The 16,855-nt window shown below is 41.6% G+C and overlaps 2 protein-coding genes across 2 annotated transcripts; one reads left to right on the top strand and one right to left on the bottom strand.

The window, feature by feature from the left end:
- Window positions 1-289: 289 nt before the first annotated feature.
- On the bottom strand, window positions 290-4,411 carry eci1 (enoyl-CoA delta isomerase 1). The gene is made up of 7 exons (XM_046041518.1): window positions 4,294-4,411; window positions 3,050-3,175; window positions 2,612-2,739; window positions 2,196-2,342; window positions 1,827-1,948; window positions 1,529-1,707; window positions 290-1,217 (listed from the first exon to the last, which is right to left on the bottom strand). The coding sequence occupies exons 1-7, from the start codon at window positions 4,334-4,336 to the stop codon at window positions 1,051-1,053; spliced, it is 912 nt and encodes a 303-aa protein (XP_045897474.1). The 5' UTR covers window positions 4,337-4,411; the 3' UTR covers window positions 290-1,050.
- A 1,397-nt stretch (window positions 4,412-5,808) lies between these two features.
- Window positions 5,809-14,193, top strand: LOC123958073 (growth hormone secretagogue receptor type 1-like). The gene is made up of 5 exons (XM_046031262.1): window positions 5,809-5,944; window positions 8,700-8,875; window positions 10,161-11,013; window positions 13,145-13,234; window positions 13,994-14,193. The coding sequence occupies exons 1-5, from the start codon at window positions 5,809-5,811 to the stop codon at window positions 14,191-14,193; spliced, it is 1,455 nt and encodes a 484-aa protein (XP_045887218.1).
- Window positions 14,194-16,855: the final 2,662 nt, after the last annotated feature.

Here is a 16,855-nt window from a genome sequence, read left to right as displayed (position 1 = left end):
CTTGGAACAGACGTAAAAAAGATGAGTTTCTTATAGTGTGCATAAAGGGTGAGGCGCATGAAAAAACTACTAAGAAATTAGCAACGTTTATCCAGACTAATTTGGACGATAATTCTGAAAGCTGTTTGAATGTTGGCTCCGTTCACCTTTATTGTGGCAGGAATCATAAATCTTGGCACATACAACTAAAGCTTTCCGAAGAGCGAGACTTTATTTCTCAATGTGACCATGAAGATCATTTTTAAGACTACTCAGATAAAGTACGACTAAAAATAAAAATGACAATGAATGACAATTCATTCTTTAATCACACTAATCAGTTCACTGACCACATATACATATGTACTCCAAAATACATCCTTTTATTGAGAAATATATGGCTAATAAGAAGTTAGAAAAATTGAATGTAGATAAATCTGTTAGAGAGGATCAAGGCTTCGCCCACTGTGGGCTATTCAAATGCACCCACATCAGTTGTTAGGTTCGGGAAGGCAGAGTAAGGCTAGACACTTTATATGGTGTATACCTGACAATTATTGACTTTTCCCTAAAGCCCACCCCCTAACAGCAATTGTCAAATCATAGCTCAGCGACCATAACAAGGCACGGCAGGGCTGTCAAGCTTTGGATTTCTCCACATGCCGAAGTGGTGTGCTTGGGGCTGTAGTGTAGTACTTAGCCTACAGGCAATTTAAATAAATGCTTGCTTTTCTCAAAATAAGTTTAAAACTAAAGTCCTTAGAAATATGTATAGAAACTTTTTATTTGTCACTGAATCACTGGTGTCAATCTTGGGTATGTCTCCCCCGAGATAGCTTGGTCACTGCCTGGTCAGAGGAGGATCACCCAGCTTTACTGTACACATGGTTCTTTGCTAGTTGAACACAGTTATGAAGATGAGCTGCAGAGAGCTGTAGTCGAGGGTCTCAGCACAAGTGACACCAATGAACATATGACACTGAAGGCAGATGTGTTTTCAACAAAGTCCCTCTAATGCTTGTATATATGTGTGTGTGTGTGTGTGTGATTTTATACGTTTCCCTCTCTCCTCTAGCCCTTTCTCTTTTTAAGCATCTCCAGATACATGCGGAGCGACTTCTGAATGGAGTCTTTGGTGATGAAGCTGACAAAGTTTTGGATGTCAGCCTCTCTGTTGGATGTTAGCTTGTCGATGGTTGGCTTCCTCATCATGGACTTGGTGATCTGTCTGGCGTGGTCTGTAAAGCGAGCAGATGAACATGGAGGTAACGGACAGTGACTTGACTCAGTATATAATAAAATAAATAAATGACAGTATTTTATTGCCTGCATTTTGAGCAGGGACATAAGAATGTCAGGGGTTTCTTTTCATTCTACTGTCTTTACTGATTTGGTTTCCTGGGGAAATGTTTTATTAAATAGGGGTCTGTAGCACCCTTAACCTTCCCCTTTGATGATGACCACAAATAACACCACCAAACAGTGATGGTGTACCCTAGAGTCCACTTTTATATCCTTCTTTTAAGGTGCTATATAATGTGTAATGTACCTGGAATAGCCAACCACTTAGCCATGGTCTGTGTGGCTGTGGTGAGGACCTGGTCTTCGGGTACCAGCTGATCCACAAGTCCTATTTTCAGGGCCTCTGAAGGGTTATAAAGCAGCCCCAGCTCCAGAGCTATCTCTGTGGTTCGGTGGCCCACTGTGTTTGTCATGGTGTCCTTAAACCTGCAGACAGCGGCAGTAATTGTCAATTACTTGACAATTTACTTTGACTTACTATGCATACTAATACGATCATCATCATGAACATAACCACCACTGCCACCACATGGGTGTTGTCATACCAAAAAGGTGCTACGATGCCGAGCTGTGTCTCGTTAAGGCCGATGCTGTAGCGAGGGTTGTCCGCCATTATCCTGTAGTCACATGTAATAGACATCAGACAGCCACCCGCAGGACTGGAACCCTGTAGGAGGAGTGACAAGGTAGTCTAAGGGGTGATATTCACATTTGATTTTGTTAATTTTCTGTTGTTCTTCAACCACAGTGACTTCAGCGAACATCACTGAACTACCACTGTTTTTATTTGTTATTTGCAATCAAAATACTGTAGCTGTAAATGTAAAAACCTCACCACTTCTTCTGTGAAACAATTATTTTTATTCAAGTATTCAAAGCCAGAATAGAGGTGTGTGCACACACATTATCCATACATTGATTGCAGCTATAGTGACCAGGTTGGAGCTATAGAGTTTCAGCCACATCTCCTGAACAGCCCTCCAGAACTCTCCACAGCGCTCTGGACTCTTCCCGTACATCTCCATGATGTCCAGCCCGGCTGAGAACACCTTAGGCTGGTTCTGGTATAAAGCAACACACACACATGCAGGGTACATTGTCAAGTTGTACTGCAATATCTAGAAATTGTCCCATATTCCAGCACTGAATGGGCTAGCTAGCCACACTGAATAACATTGTAAAACATTAAACATTATTTATTACAAGGCAATTACAAACATTTTTAAAATGTGCATTAACTACCTTGTAATACAAACACAAAGCCAAAAAACACCCCTTAAAACTCTTGCACCAACGCTCTGCTGCTTTAAACGATGAGGTTATACTGTACCGAGGTGATGATGAGGCCTCGGCAGCTCTTGTCCATCTCCAGCTTCTCCACGCCAATGCAGAACTCCGTGAGGAAATCTAAACTCAAGCTGTTGACCGGCGGACTCTGCATTTGCATCACTGCCACGCCTACAGAGAGACAGAGATGAGGATCTTTTAACCGAATATGTTGGCAGAAATTCATCCCAAAATGACAGAAAGAAAAAACAAATATTTACGCAGGCTGTCACAATTCAAAACAATTCTTCTTCAGCTGTGTCTGTATGACCCAACTTGCTATTCTTCAGCCACCGGCTATAAGGAGAAAAAGCCTAAACTCTTTGGAGCACTCATTTTTGATTTTCACAATCATTTTTCAATAAAATAAACTTATGTAAATGCTGACATTCAAGGGGGCTTTCAAAATATAAAAAGAGAGAGAGACAGATCAATGTTATACCTGTGCTTTGGTCAAAATCCACTTTGATCTTAGGTGAGGTGGAGTTGTTCCTCTGCTGAGCAACGAGGACAGGAGACACACACACTCTGCCATGACTGCGGCATGAGGACCGCTGGGAAAGTAGACCTGTGAAAACACACACACACACACACACACACACAGTGTTAGTGTCTGTGAGGTCGTCTGTCCACTTGTCCACAGAATTCACTCATCATCTCTACATTCTTGTAGCAGAAAATCAAAACTAACATTTAGCGGCAACTATCCAAGCGTTCCAGTCACATAGAAAACTTTAGAACATTCCAATATATCATTACTATGTTACTGATGCTGTTGCAGACAAGTGCAACATCATGATGTAGCTGGTGTCTTGTTTTTGCCATGTGCTTATCAAGCTTGTAAAAATTAGAGCAGAGTAGTAAGGGTGACCTTTAAGAGAAGTTCACGATTGATCAGAGCAGGAAAAGCGCTACAACTGTTCATTATTAAGAAATTAAACAAAATGATTTTACTCTAGGTTTTTCTGCAAATTTAAATTGTAGTATAGTATTTGTGTGAAATCTTTCAGGTCTCCTGTTGCAATTCACATGTGAAATAAACAACAATAAAATAAATTTCTACCATATAAACAAATAAAGTGGGTGGAATGGAAACAAAAAGAAAACCAAAGTGGGGCAGGAAAGAAATTCTGCTGCAGAAATAAGGACTATTTAGCACATTGACAATTAAGATCTTGAAGATGTACGGAAGTAAAGGTATCCATTTTTACTCAGGTACCTCCTGTTAATTAATACATTTTTAAACCATTTTGAGTCTTTGTGTAAATCATTTGTCTTGGACTAAATCAATGAACACATTGAAAGAGATTGCAAACAACTAAAAACTATTTTTATTAGGGATCCAAGCAGTCTTAGAAAATGAAATGTCAAATGCTGTGCTCATTTTCATTGTCAAGTATGCGAAAATGAAAATTGGATCACTGCATTTTCATTTTTCCCCAAATAACAAATACATATGTGGAACATGATATATTATTGTGGAATTACATGTTCATTTTCAAGTTAATATAATGAATTTAGTCGCAGATTTGCTTCGAGAGTCCTGTGACCTTTGTTCCAGTTTCTGTAGAGCACAACAAACAGTCGGCGGCGACAGTGCAGTTGTTATATTTGAGACATCGCGTTAGAATGACCATGCATACAATCAGACACCTCTTCTCAATGTACATACACATGCAGACATACTTGATAAGCTGGACTTGTTCCTCAATGCAGCTCTCAATGCCATTTTGTCCAGATCGCGGATGGATGCAGACAGCAGAAACTTCCGTAGCGAGACCTTTGAGACCAAACAGAAGGTGCGTCAACAGCGCCACCCGCTGCTTCGGAGTGTGGACCAGAACAAGACTGCTGCCAAATTTGCCAATGATTTGGTTTTGTACATTGTTCGTTCTTTTGAAGAAAAAAAAAAAGTTTGCCAAAAACAAAACAAATGCAATATGAAATAATAAAAAATAGTCCACACTGTATTTGTGTGAAATCTTTCTGGTAGCAATTCAAACGTGAAATTAACAACAATCGAATTCATTTCTAACATGTAAATAAAAAAATATAAAAGTGGCTGAAATGGAAACAATAACTGCAGCAGGGAAGCAATTCTGCAGATTTTCTTGATTTGATAAGCCAAAGCCATTCAATTTCCCATGAAAGCAGAGAAAAGCAAATACAGTGAGCATAATAATTTCTGACAAAAAAAATGACTTAAAGGATGAATTGATAAATAGTTACCTATTCATTTTCAGTCCATCAACTAATCAAATAAAGGACTAATTTTTGCAGCTCTACTTTACACATCACTTAACATAATGTTCCTGTTGTAACTATTCATCATGGACAGTGCCATTACTAATTTATTCCTACAAAGTGGCATAATGTCAAACACCTTAAAGGCAGAGAGAGGAAGAGCGAGGAGAGTAGAGAGAGAAAGCGATAAGAGGGAAGAGAGAGTGAGGGGAGAGATAGATCATTGGTCTTAAAGTCATGGTCAAAGCGTGTGACCGCAGCAGAGAGATTCACCAGGCATAGAGGCTCCTCTCAATCAGTGAGTATATTATTTTTAACCTTAAGTTGAAGTTCACATGTGTTTGTGTGTGCATTTTCTTTGCAGCTCTAAACACTAGTGTACAGTTTTAGGTACATATTGTTTTGTGGGTGGGTGCAAAAAGTATAAGATGACTTTTTATTTGGTTCATTTTCGTTGGTATGGATGGTTTCAGTAATAAAAACAGCAACAAATACACCTTTCCTATGTTGAAACTGAAGGCGTGTGCCTCCATATGTTCACAGCCATTTTCTGTGTGTTAATAAAGGTTGATCTTTAGCGAATTTGGAAATAACATGTGCTGGGTGGACAGGTGGATGTAGTGTTGATTTAAGCACTGAGTTTAAATGTCTCGGAGTACGTGTCCTCTCTGCATGTGTTACTGCATGTGTATTTATTCAAATTTAAATAGTTTACAGTCCATCAGTTTTTGTGATTTCTCATAAATCGTTCATACTTGTTTTTATCTTTTGTTCTGACTATACAGCACTTTTCCACTTTTCCACCCTGACCATCCCCTTCAGTGTTTGCTGGAATCGAGCGTCATAGGAAATCCATCTGTGTGCGTCACCTCTGCGCCCCGTAACCTGGGGGACACACACCTCTCCCCCGCCGCTCTCTGCTTTCACTTTTTCTGTCCAACCCCACCCTGGGCCGTCATGGATCTTGTGAAGTTTGGAGACATGGGCAGTGGCTGTGAGGATGAAAACCTTGGCCTCGCATCTGGCCCCCCGAAGGACTGCATTAACCAGCAGAGCCAGTTGGAGGAACCCATGTTTGGATTGATAGAGTTAGGTATGTAAAAAACAATAGTAAAAAAGGTCAATTGCATAATGTTTTGTTAATAGACATTTAAAGCTGCACCAGGCAAGATTTTGTGGGAGAAAAATCACAAAGTGGTCTTGCAACTGATATAGTCCCCTTCCCCTTTGACGTTGACCTTTATCTTGATTGACTGAAGGAAATTACGTGTCTGGACAGTAACATGTTTCTTTCTTGTCGAGAGTAAAGGCCAATTTAAACTTCAGCGTCAAATCTATACCGTAGTAGTCCACTCTGTAGCCTACGCATTGCTGCATACTCTACACCCTAGCCTGACACACACCTCCCCAAAAACACAGATACAGACCACAAGAACTGTGATTGCTTGGCTGGGTAGCATAGCATTTCCTCCTACTCATTTCCGGCTTGTCCTTCTTCGCCACCTCTCTTCTCTCGTTTCTGCGTTTTAGTAATTTCACTAAAAGTGTGCTTACTAGTTACTTATTACTCCTTAAAAAAGTTATAATATTACTTTACTTATTACTGGCTGAAAAAAGTAACTAGTTACATTACTCGTTACGTTATATTATAAATGCTCACGATGACTTAGGCTACAGTGATTCTACGCAGAAGTATAAATTGGCCTTTAAATGAGAAGATCTACTACAGTATTCACTAACAAGGACCACGCCAATGTTAGATTTTATAGTGGTTTATTGTAATGAATAGTTATGAAAGGAGGGGTTGAGAGGGGAGGGATGAAAAGGGGTCGAGGGGTAAGAGGTGAGGGATGAAGGGGTCAAGAGAAGAGGGAAGAAGGGGCCGAGGATGGAGGGATGAAGGGGTCGAGGGGAGAGGGATGAAGGGGCCGAGGATGGAGGGATGAAGGGGTCGAGGGGAGAGGGATGAAGGGGTCGAGGGGAGAGGGATAAAGAGGTCGAGGATGTTGTTTAGGGTGTGGTGGCCGGAGCGGCTAGGAACCCGAGGGGTCGAGATTCAGGGTGGGGGCTCGTCTCGATAAGCGGCTTGGTTTTATGAACCCCCTGTGGTTCCTGTTGTGGAAAAGGACAAAATGATTACTTGGCAGAATTGTGGATTTTAGCGTGCATGTCTTTCATGGTGGGAGGAAACCGGAGCACCCGGGGGGGAAACCCACGCAAACACGGGGAGAACATGCAAAGGGCCACGGTGCTGCCCATTAAAAGAGGTGAAAAAAACCCATTTGGGTTTGGGTGGGAGGGATGTGAGAACTGAGTAACGGGAGAGAAAACAGGTTAGACAGCTTATATACGTGAGTGCATGTGATTGGATTTGAGAGGCACAGGTGGATGAAATGAGTGAAGCACGGGTGGTTGATTGGAGGAATTGAATGAGGCGCAGGTATTCGAATTAGTGAGAGAGGCGTGGTCCTGTTCCTGAATCTCAGTTTACATAACCCCATAATGTGAAGCTATCATAACCAGCAGTTAGCTTAGCTTAGCATTAAAGGCCCTGACAGCTTAAATTTTCACTCAGAGTCCTACATGAACACAGTTGTATGCCAGAGTTTGAACAGTTTTGGTTATTTCACAGATTTTCTGTATTTTTGGTTTTCTAACTCGTCTGAAGTGACCAGGGCTCAGGTGGAAAACAGTGTCACATACTTCTTTGCAGCAATCAAGATCTAGCAATACAGTATATTTTTTTCAGTGTGTCTTAACCATTAGGCTACCTGCGTGCAAAGGCAGGTGTTATTTGCTTATATTGCCAGGCAACTGTGGATCAAATCTGATCAAACTACACCTACACAGCCGTGATGAAGCAGATTTGGTTTTGCATAAAAACCACAGACTGTATAAAAGAAGTGGACATAGCCACCGTGACATCACCCACTGGTTTGTGGACTGTCGTTTTGAAGCCTTGAGTTTGCCATTTTGCCCACAGCCATCTTGTTTATTTGGAACTGGATGTGACCACACTTTGACAGGCAGCACTCAAAAACATGTTCATGGCTGGTTAAATGCAGCGCCATCAAATAAGCTTTTTTAATTGCGCTGGTGCAGGATAGACTTTGCCTCTATCCTGATCATATTGACAGGTCGCCGTGGAAGTGGCTTGTCACAATGTAGCATAAAGCATACACTGCTTTTTCTCCATTTTCCTCTAAATGGGACTTACTAAATGAACATCATGCTGTATTGAAGAAGACTTGAAACTTGCGACTGAGACCATAAACTCATTAGGACAGTGTTTAATGTGTTAATAAATGAAAAATAGGTGCACTTTATCAGTAGGTCAAATGCAATCGGAATTCATAAGACTCGCCCCCTGCTGGCCATTCGAAAGAATGCAGGTTTAAGGCACTTCAACATTGACTTGACTGTTCAGACCTGGTAACAGCTGCTTGGTAAAGTCAACATGTTGATTATGCTCTTAATACATGCTAATTAGTGAGCTTTAGTGCTGCTGCTATGGATTTCTTTACCCTTTCACAGAGCCAGGCTAGCTGTTTCCCAGTGTTTCCAGTCTTTGTGCAAAGCTAAGTTACAGTATCTGGCTGCTGGCAGTAGCTTCATATTTACCATATAAACATGTGAGTGGTGTCAATCTTCTCATCTAACTCTCAGCAAGAAAGCAAATAAGCATATTTACCAAAATGCCAAACTATACCTTTATATTTTAACAGGTTAGCTGTTTTAGTAACGTGCAGGGTGCAGTAATATTAAGAATCTTTTTCATGTGTCTGACAATGTGTAGAGTTATGAAATAAATACAAAGTGGTTCTGATAAACCATATTTCATGTTGTAGTGTGTGTCACGGCCATTTACATTCCACTGATGCTCTTCGGCCTTCTGGGAAATATATTAACAATTCTGGTGGTTTGGCTCCGACCTCACATGAGAAGTTCTACCTACCTCTACCTGAGCAGCATGGCTGTTAGTGATCTGTTGATACTCCTACTGCTACCTCTGGATCTGTATAAGGTACACGCACACACATACACAAGGTGTACCTTTTCCCATGCATGCATGTTATGGCGATGTACAGTGTGATCTGACCAAATACTGATGTTTTAGCTCAAGGTGCTGTCATGATAGCAATTAAGGACTACTGATGAATAGGACAAGAAGGGGGCATGATGTATTTGCTTCCTTCAGGTAACTGTTTTCCAATAGTGGATAAACAATCATTGCTTTTCCCTCAGGGGAATCCCTGCTGCCAAATTAGGTTTTCTTCCATTACACTCAAGGTTCATGTCATACCCAAAGAGCTTTTAGATCATTCATCTGTAATTTCCTCTTCAAGATCAAAATAAACAATATTTCATGGTTTAAAATCTACAGTTCTTCTTATGTCAACTGTTATTTTGACCCAACTAATGAGTGACTCGTGTATCCGTCCCATCAGCATCATTTCAGTTGACATAGAAGTGGTAGCGGATGCACGGAGCAGTTACTTCTAAGAGTGAAGAGAATTGTGATTTCTGTGAGTATTTCTGTAAATGATTCTGTACAGCTGCGTTAAAACTCCCCCATGCTTGTCACCATTTTCGTGGTAATTTATCAGGCACTGGCACAGGAAATCAGTATCCCTGTTCTTAATCCCAATCACAAAGCTCCGATTGTTCTTGCATCAAGGCTGTCAATGAGCACAACACCAGACTGATATTAAATGCAGGAACCAGGCTACTCCTTAGGCTCCTTAAACAACTTGAACAAACTGAACTGCGAATCCAGCCTTCTTCCCCTTGCAGTGTTCACTTGCTGGCTGCGCTAGAGGAAGTTGGAGGATGACCAAAGTCTTTGGAGTTTATCCTCTAAAGACAGAATATCCCTGTCACTAATTCCTGAACCTAAGTGACTGACCGACTCACAAGTCCTAGAGCCACGCTGCTAGTGTGGCTAAAAAGGTGTATTATTCAGAATGCCAATGTAAGCTAGGCAGTTGTGCTAGTTTTAGCAGCTACTGTGTGTTTTACCCTGCCAGTTCTGTTCTGACCAAATGTTCACTGTCATTCTCACGTTTGTGGAAATCAATTTCTGTTGGCACTTGTCTAGATATCCTGTATCATCATTCTTCCTGTTTGGTTGACAAAACATCACTATTCTTGTCTGGAACATGTTCTGACTCCAAATGAAACATCAAGGTTGGTTTGTAAACTGAGTATGTGCCCTTTGCATAAGGTTTGTGCATATCTGAGTGTGACAGCTGTGTTGTCATGAAACTGAAGATGTTGTCAGGGTACAATAGTTGTTCTGTCTCTTCCAGCTCTGGAGGCCCAGGCCCTGGCCCTTAGGAGACCTTGCCTGTAAGATGACGATGTTCCTCTCAGAGTGCTGCACCTTCTGCACCATCCTCCACATCACCTTCCTCTCCCTAGAGAGGTACCTGGCGGTCTGCTGGCCAATCACTGCCAAGACCCTGGTGACGCGGCGCAGAACCAGGGCTCTCATTGGCTGCCTCTGGCTGGGTGCAGCCGTCAGCGCAGCGCCGGTGTTGGTCATGGTTGGAGTGGAGGAAGTTGGGGGAGAGGAGCTAGTGCTCGGTGGATGGAGGGAGGACGGTGGGTGGCGGGAAGGAGAACAGGGAGGCTTTATGAGAGGTGGAGGGGAAAGAGGAAGTGGACACATGGCCTCGATGGATGGAAGATTGGAAGGAATAAAGTGGAACGAAAAAGAGAAAAGAGGATGTGGTGAAAGAGTTCAGGAGTTAAACTGTTTTGGAGAGAAAGAAGAAATTGGAGGACGAGATGTGAGGAAACAAGGAGGTGGAGGAAAAGTGTTTGTTGAAAAACAAGCGGATGAGGGAGGAAGTGAAGAAGAAGGGAAGATGGAAGATGAGGGGGAGCGGAAAAATAAAATGAAAGAAGATGAGGGAGGAGGAAGGGAAGAAGGTGTTGATGGAGGTCACGGAGGAGAGATTGACAACAGAGAGTGCCGCTGCACGCAATATGCCGTCTCCTCAGGCCTGTTGTCGGCCATGATGATTCTCTCCAACTTGTACTTCCTGGTACCGTTCTGCATCCTGGGACTGGTCTACAGCCTGATTGGACGGACATTGTGTCTCCGTCCACAAAGCAGTCGTAGAGACCAGAGTCACCGGCACACTGTCAAGATGCTGGGTGAGAAAAATACACACGCTCAGGCACTTCCTTTATTGTAGCAGTTGAGGAATTCAGGTCATTTATTTGTCATTTTACAGCACAGGGTTGCACAATGAAATGTAGGTTGTAGCCCCTTCGTGCTACATATAGGAATAGAAAAAAATAAAATAAAATAAAAAATTTCAATATATACACTTAAAGATATACATCCATCCATCCAGTAATTTTGTAGTGCATTTTTTTTATTTGCGTCTGCAGGAATGTAACAAGATGCATTAAGAGGACAGTGTTAATAATATGGTCGGCATTGTACCATTAAACTCAACATCTGGGACACACTGTCTATCAACTTTGACTACGTTTAAGCACCTAGCATCATTGATGTAAACACAGATCTCCCTCATCTTGCCGGAGTCTGTGCTCTGTCGGCGCAGAACACGGTCCGCCTGCCAAGTGAAATACCATAATTCTGGATGTTGTGGTGGAGCCAGGTCTCTGTAAGATCCTGTTGCTGGGTGAACCTGAGTCCCATATTGTCGTTTCCATTTTCCTGCGACCGGACAATAGCCAGGAGTTGACTGGGTAGTGGAGTAGCCTTAGGTGCAAGCTGGATTAGCTTAGCTCTTATGCAGGGTTTGAAGGGGTTTAAAGGAGCTACTGGCTCTGCAAACACCACCATAGGTGGCTGCGCAGGTAGGCCTCCTATGCCATTGTAGCCAGCAGTGGAGCTGGTAATTGTTAATATTCTGATGATGTGATTGTTATAACAGAAATATTAGACCTATTTGAATACTTTGTGGAATAGAGCAGCTAACAGTTTCTGCTTCTCTAATGATAAGCTTCAATTTTTGATAGCATGAGAAATAAGAACAGCGGCAATCTCCCTTGTGTGAGGTTTTGATTGGCTATTTAGCCAATCACCCAGTGTCGCAGTGGTGCTGTTTTTTCTGCACCCTTGTATTAGATGGAGGCGGGATCAGGAGGAAGACGGTTTTGAATTTGTGCTATTGCATGGCTGGGACTGCAGCCATTAGAAAACAGAATACATAACACAGACACTCATTTTGGCTGGTGACGTGTCGCACATGTGACCTCTATTGACTGGCCGCCACTGCAAACAAAGCTGATGTTAGCCTGCTTATACATTCCCTTTAAATTGAAAATAAAATATTGAAATAAGTAATATGGAATTTAGTTAACACATCTGACCTGACACTTAAAAATGATATTTTGATAATGATGTAAGCTGGAATTTGTTATAAAACATTTTGCAAAACTTACATTCGCTGTTTTTGAAGGTTAGCATAACTGGATATTTCCCTCACATTCTAAACTACATGCATTGCTAAACTAACAAGGTAATAACTCCATTTACAAGGGACTGACAATAAGGTTTAATATATTATTTTCATCCCTGTAACTGTTAAAGTTACGTTAGCTTATGTTAGATATTAAGCATCTCATGATGCTACAGTGACTAACTGTTTCAATTGTTGATTGCTTTTGATTGGACAGTGCTACCGATGTTTCCTAGCAACCAGTTTAGACATTACTGAAGTCTTTACTAGCTAAGACATTTCTTTAGTTTAAAAGGAGCTGTAAGTGACATTCTCTGCCACTAAATGTCAAACTAGAGAACCAGCATCTCAGACCAAAACAAACCTACGCTACAGCCCACCAGACCCCTTTCAGAAAAACAGTAATTTTTACCTCACACAGAGAAAAAAAACCCACTGAACTGAAGAAAATTAAAACTCAGCGAAAACCTTCTTTCCACTGTCATCAATTCAATTCAATTACCAACTCTGGTTTGGTCGAAATAAATAATTCACAGAGTTAGATGAAAAAGAAACAGCCGTTACATCACTCTCCTCATTGTTTTCTGCTAATGTTTAGAATCTCATACACAGAACTTTTAAGTTGTAATGGTCTGATTTAGTAAATTACTAGTTTGAAACTAGCTAGTACTATACAAAATATTTAGAGAGGATCTAGGATTAGGTGGCACAGCCCAATCAAGGACAGTATTTTGAGACGAATTTAAGTGGTAGAATCTGGTTTGTTAATGTAAGAGACATCTTTAACTTCTAATGTCCTCGCCCTGCATTTTTCTCTCCACCCTGCCCCTCTGCCTCTTCACCTTCTCCAGGAGTGATCGTCTTGGCGTTTGTCCTGTGCTGGCTGCCCTTCCATGTGGGTCGGACCATTTTCTCTCTTTCTCTGGGCACCGGTTCAGACACACAGGAAACATACACGGACACAAACTCACACTTAGACGTTACCATGCTCTCTGACATCAGCACAGACAGAAATATCAATATACGCACTGTTACTAAACCAGCTGGCCACTCAGACTCAGACACGCACTTCAAAACCTCCCCCAAGACTGAAAAGATGACTGCGCACGCTCACACAGAGGGAGATGAAATATTGTGTGACATCTGTACAAAGATCAAAGTCAAAATCAACACACACAATGATGTGGACACAGAAACTGAGACACACACTGCCATGGGCACACAATCTGACAAACACTTACATTCTCATGACATATCACACACCAGAGAGCAACACATAACCACTGGCACGAGCACACATAATGTGGATCCTAGCACTGAAATGTATACACATTCTGAAACACACAATGACACAACGCATGTTAACACACAACTGGGCAGATTTACAGAGAGCAGAAACACAAATGATCAAATGCATAACAGCACAAACACCACTACACATCATGACACACACAAAACGACACATATTATTACACAAGAATCACATTCACAGACTAGTTTCCATACCGACAAAAGCACCAGCAGGCCGAGCAGTCCACACACACTCACTGACACGCAGAACAGCACAACCATTTGCATGAACTCACAACACGACACACCTAAACACACACCTGTGACACCCACAGACCTGTACGATGATAATACACAGTATGACACACACGTCAATAATACACACGCACACCCTGACACACACTTGTATTTTTTATACTATCTGTCTCAATATTTCAACCTGGTGTCCTCTGTCCTCTTCTACCTCAGTGCTGCTGTCAATCCTTTACTGTACAACCTGATGTCTGCCAGATATAGACACGCTGTGCACAGCCTCATGCACACACACTCTCAAACACCGTCTCAACGCCTGCGCACAGTCACAGCACGGCACTCCACGACCACGTTGTAAGGGCAAATACTGTATGCGAAGAACTAGACGCACACGCTGCATGCAAAAAGGGGAAACAATCAAGCAAACACATTGCGGTCTCTGTTTAAACCTCATCGCTTTTCATTTAAACAATGTCTTGGTACCTTGGTAATGGCAAAAACTTTGTGGTCATTGGTGGTACTGCAAAGGCCATGACAATATCAAGAACCACAACTTAATTAAAGGCTTTGATGTATAAATTTTACTAAATTTTTTCAGTCTATTACAGTGAGTTGAGTTCGAACTAACTGCAGATCCAATCTTCCATTTTGAATTTTGGTGTTTTAGGGACACTCTTTTCTTTATATTTGGACCATAGATTTTGCCTTCAGATCAAAGCATCCATTTTGACTTGTCAAACACAACGCTAACTTTTTTGCTCCTAAATAAAAAAAAATCTAGGAGCACACAAAGAAATGTAGGAGCACAGTCAATGTGAATGTTCAAGAAACACAGAGAAGAATAACAAACATTGTATTATAAACATATTTATACTGTGTCTGTGCTCCTTCTTGTGAACCCCACAGCTTTTGTGATGTACCGCTGGAGTGCGATGTGCAGTCACCCTGACTAACGTTAAGTTAGCTGTTGATGGTCAGTAAATACCTGCGAAACGTAGGCTGGTTCTTTGTTAATCCATCATGCCTCGTTTTGGATTTCTACACGTGTTAAATACTGAAGATGTTATGTCTGGGCCTGGATGCTTTGGAGTCGCTTAAAGGCACCTTTATTGGTGGAGCTGCTCTGAGTAACAATAATTATCTAAGTAATGAGACTGTTAACCTTTGATGTTGATTAATATAAGTAATTGTGTTCATAATATATAATGTAATAGTAGTTAATTATTATTTTTTTTTTAAATAAACTGCCCAGCATTTACCTGGACACTTTAGTAGAACAGACCCATGATTAGGTCTATCCCTATAATAGTGTGACCCAACTGTGAAGGACGAAATTCGGTCCTTCTTTCGTTCGGGCCAAGCTAATATTAGGATTTAAACATTTTCAGAGTGTATCTTCCAATGTTACGTTCTTTTAGTACGAAATACCCTCTTTGTGTTTTTTACTGGTCAGTGTCCCCTTGCTGAGCCACGTGAAGGTAACGGGTCGGTATGTAGCCGCATGAACGCTCCCGAGCCTCCTGCCGACTACAGCAACAACACCGCAGCTAACGACAACATATCAGGTCGGCTAAATGCAGTAAATGTAACGTTATCATGGATTAGTTCAACCTCAAGCTGATAAAAATATTACTGTAATGTAGCAGTGGGGGTTTACCTGAGTTTCCAGCGTGTTGTGTGAAGCTATCTCCCTGTCTGTCTGTAGCCGTGGTCACACTGCTTTTTTTGCCGGGAATATTGTGCCAATATGCCGGCTCGCTGCGCTGTATGAGCCGGGAAAAATGGCAGCAACAGAGCCTGAGCATGTCTGCGTGAAAAGTCACACTCGGCATGCTGGTGTTTCTGCGTTTATTGCGGGATCTCTGTTGTGTTTCGGATAATGCTCGCGCATGAGTTCAAGCAAGCACGCGTATGAGCACACAACTGGTTGCAATCATAAAATCGAAGTGGCTGCTGAAAACTACATAATGCCCCTGTAAGTCGCTGTCATAATTGTGTAAATAAACAATAATCTACCAACTTGTATGTTGTATCATGACGGTATAGAACCTTAGTCAGTGTCAGCCTTTTTTGGCAATTTCCTCGAGGCAGTATGTGCCACTGCAGAGCAAACTCCCAAGTGTGAGGCCTAACTCAGACTGATGAAGCCTCACATTGGCTTAAGCAGAACTTAAAAATGCAATTTGCAGAACGACGACTGTAGATTTTGTTCCTCATTCACTTCATGGCCAGTGCGGACAGGAGGAATGATGAACCAGTAACTCTTTCAGTGTGTGGACAGCATGTGAATTTTATTGTGCTAGGATTACAAAGAAATATGAAATCCAGCCATCAACACAGTTTGTTTAAACAGCATCACACACTGCACTTATTTTAGCTCAATGAGAATCTTATGTCAGTGTTTTTAAAGTAGGGCTAACTTACTTTTAGAATACGTGTATTTTAATTGAGGTACTTTTCCACAATATGTATATTTATACAGAGTATAATTATAGTAACAGTGGCCTGCTCAAAATATGTTCTCCCGTCCACAGATGCACAAGCACACACACACACACACACACACACACACACACACACACACACACACACACACACACACACACACACACACAGAATAGGGCTATCATTTTGATTCATGTAGTTTCATCCAGGTTGATGTGTTTTGATGTTGTATATATTACGTTACGCGTCCTGGTGTGTCACATACGGTCATAAATGACTTTATTTCATATCACCTCTACGTGGGAGGTTATGTTTTTCCCAATGCCAGACTCTCTGTCTGTCAGCAGGAAACATTTCAGAATGGATTTCCTGAAGTTTGGAGAACAGATTGCCCTCGAGGACTTAGGGACAATTGATTTGATTGTGTCTGTAACCCAGGCCATTTCTGCCACGAGATCACGTCTTAGAACTATGTGTCCATGAAGTAAAGGCTTGATTCCAAATCAGTATGAGAAATGTTCAAAATTAAAACAATTATCTGTAGTTCACTCAGACAGTATAATATCATAAATCAA

This window comes from Micropterus dolomieu, linkage group LG02 (assembly GCF_021292245.1).
Source record: "Micropterus dolomieu isolate WLL.071019.BEF.003 ecotype Adirondacks linkage group LG02, ASM2129224v1, whole genome shotgun sequence".
Taxonomy (NCBI): Eukaryota; Metazoa; Chordata; class Actinopteri; order Centrarchiformes; family Centrarchidae; genus Micropterus; species Micropterus dolomieu.
The sequence above is the reverse complement of the archived record's forward strand: the minus strand, read 5'-3'. Positions and strand labels throughout refer to the sequence as shown.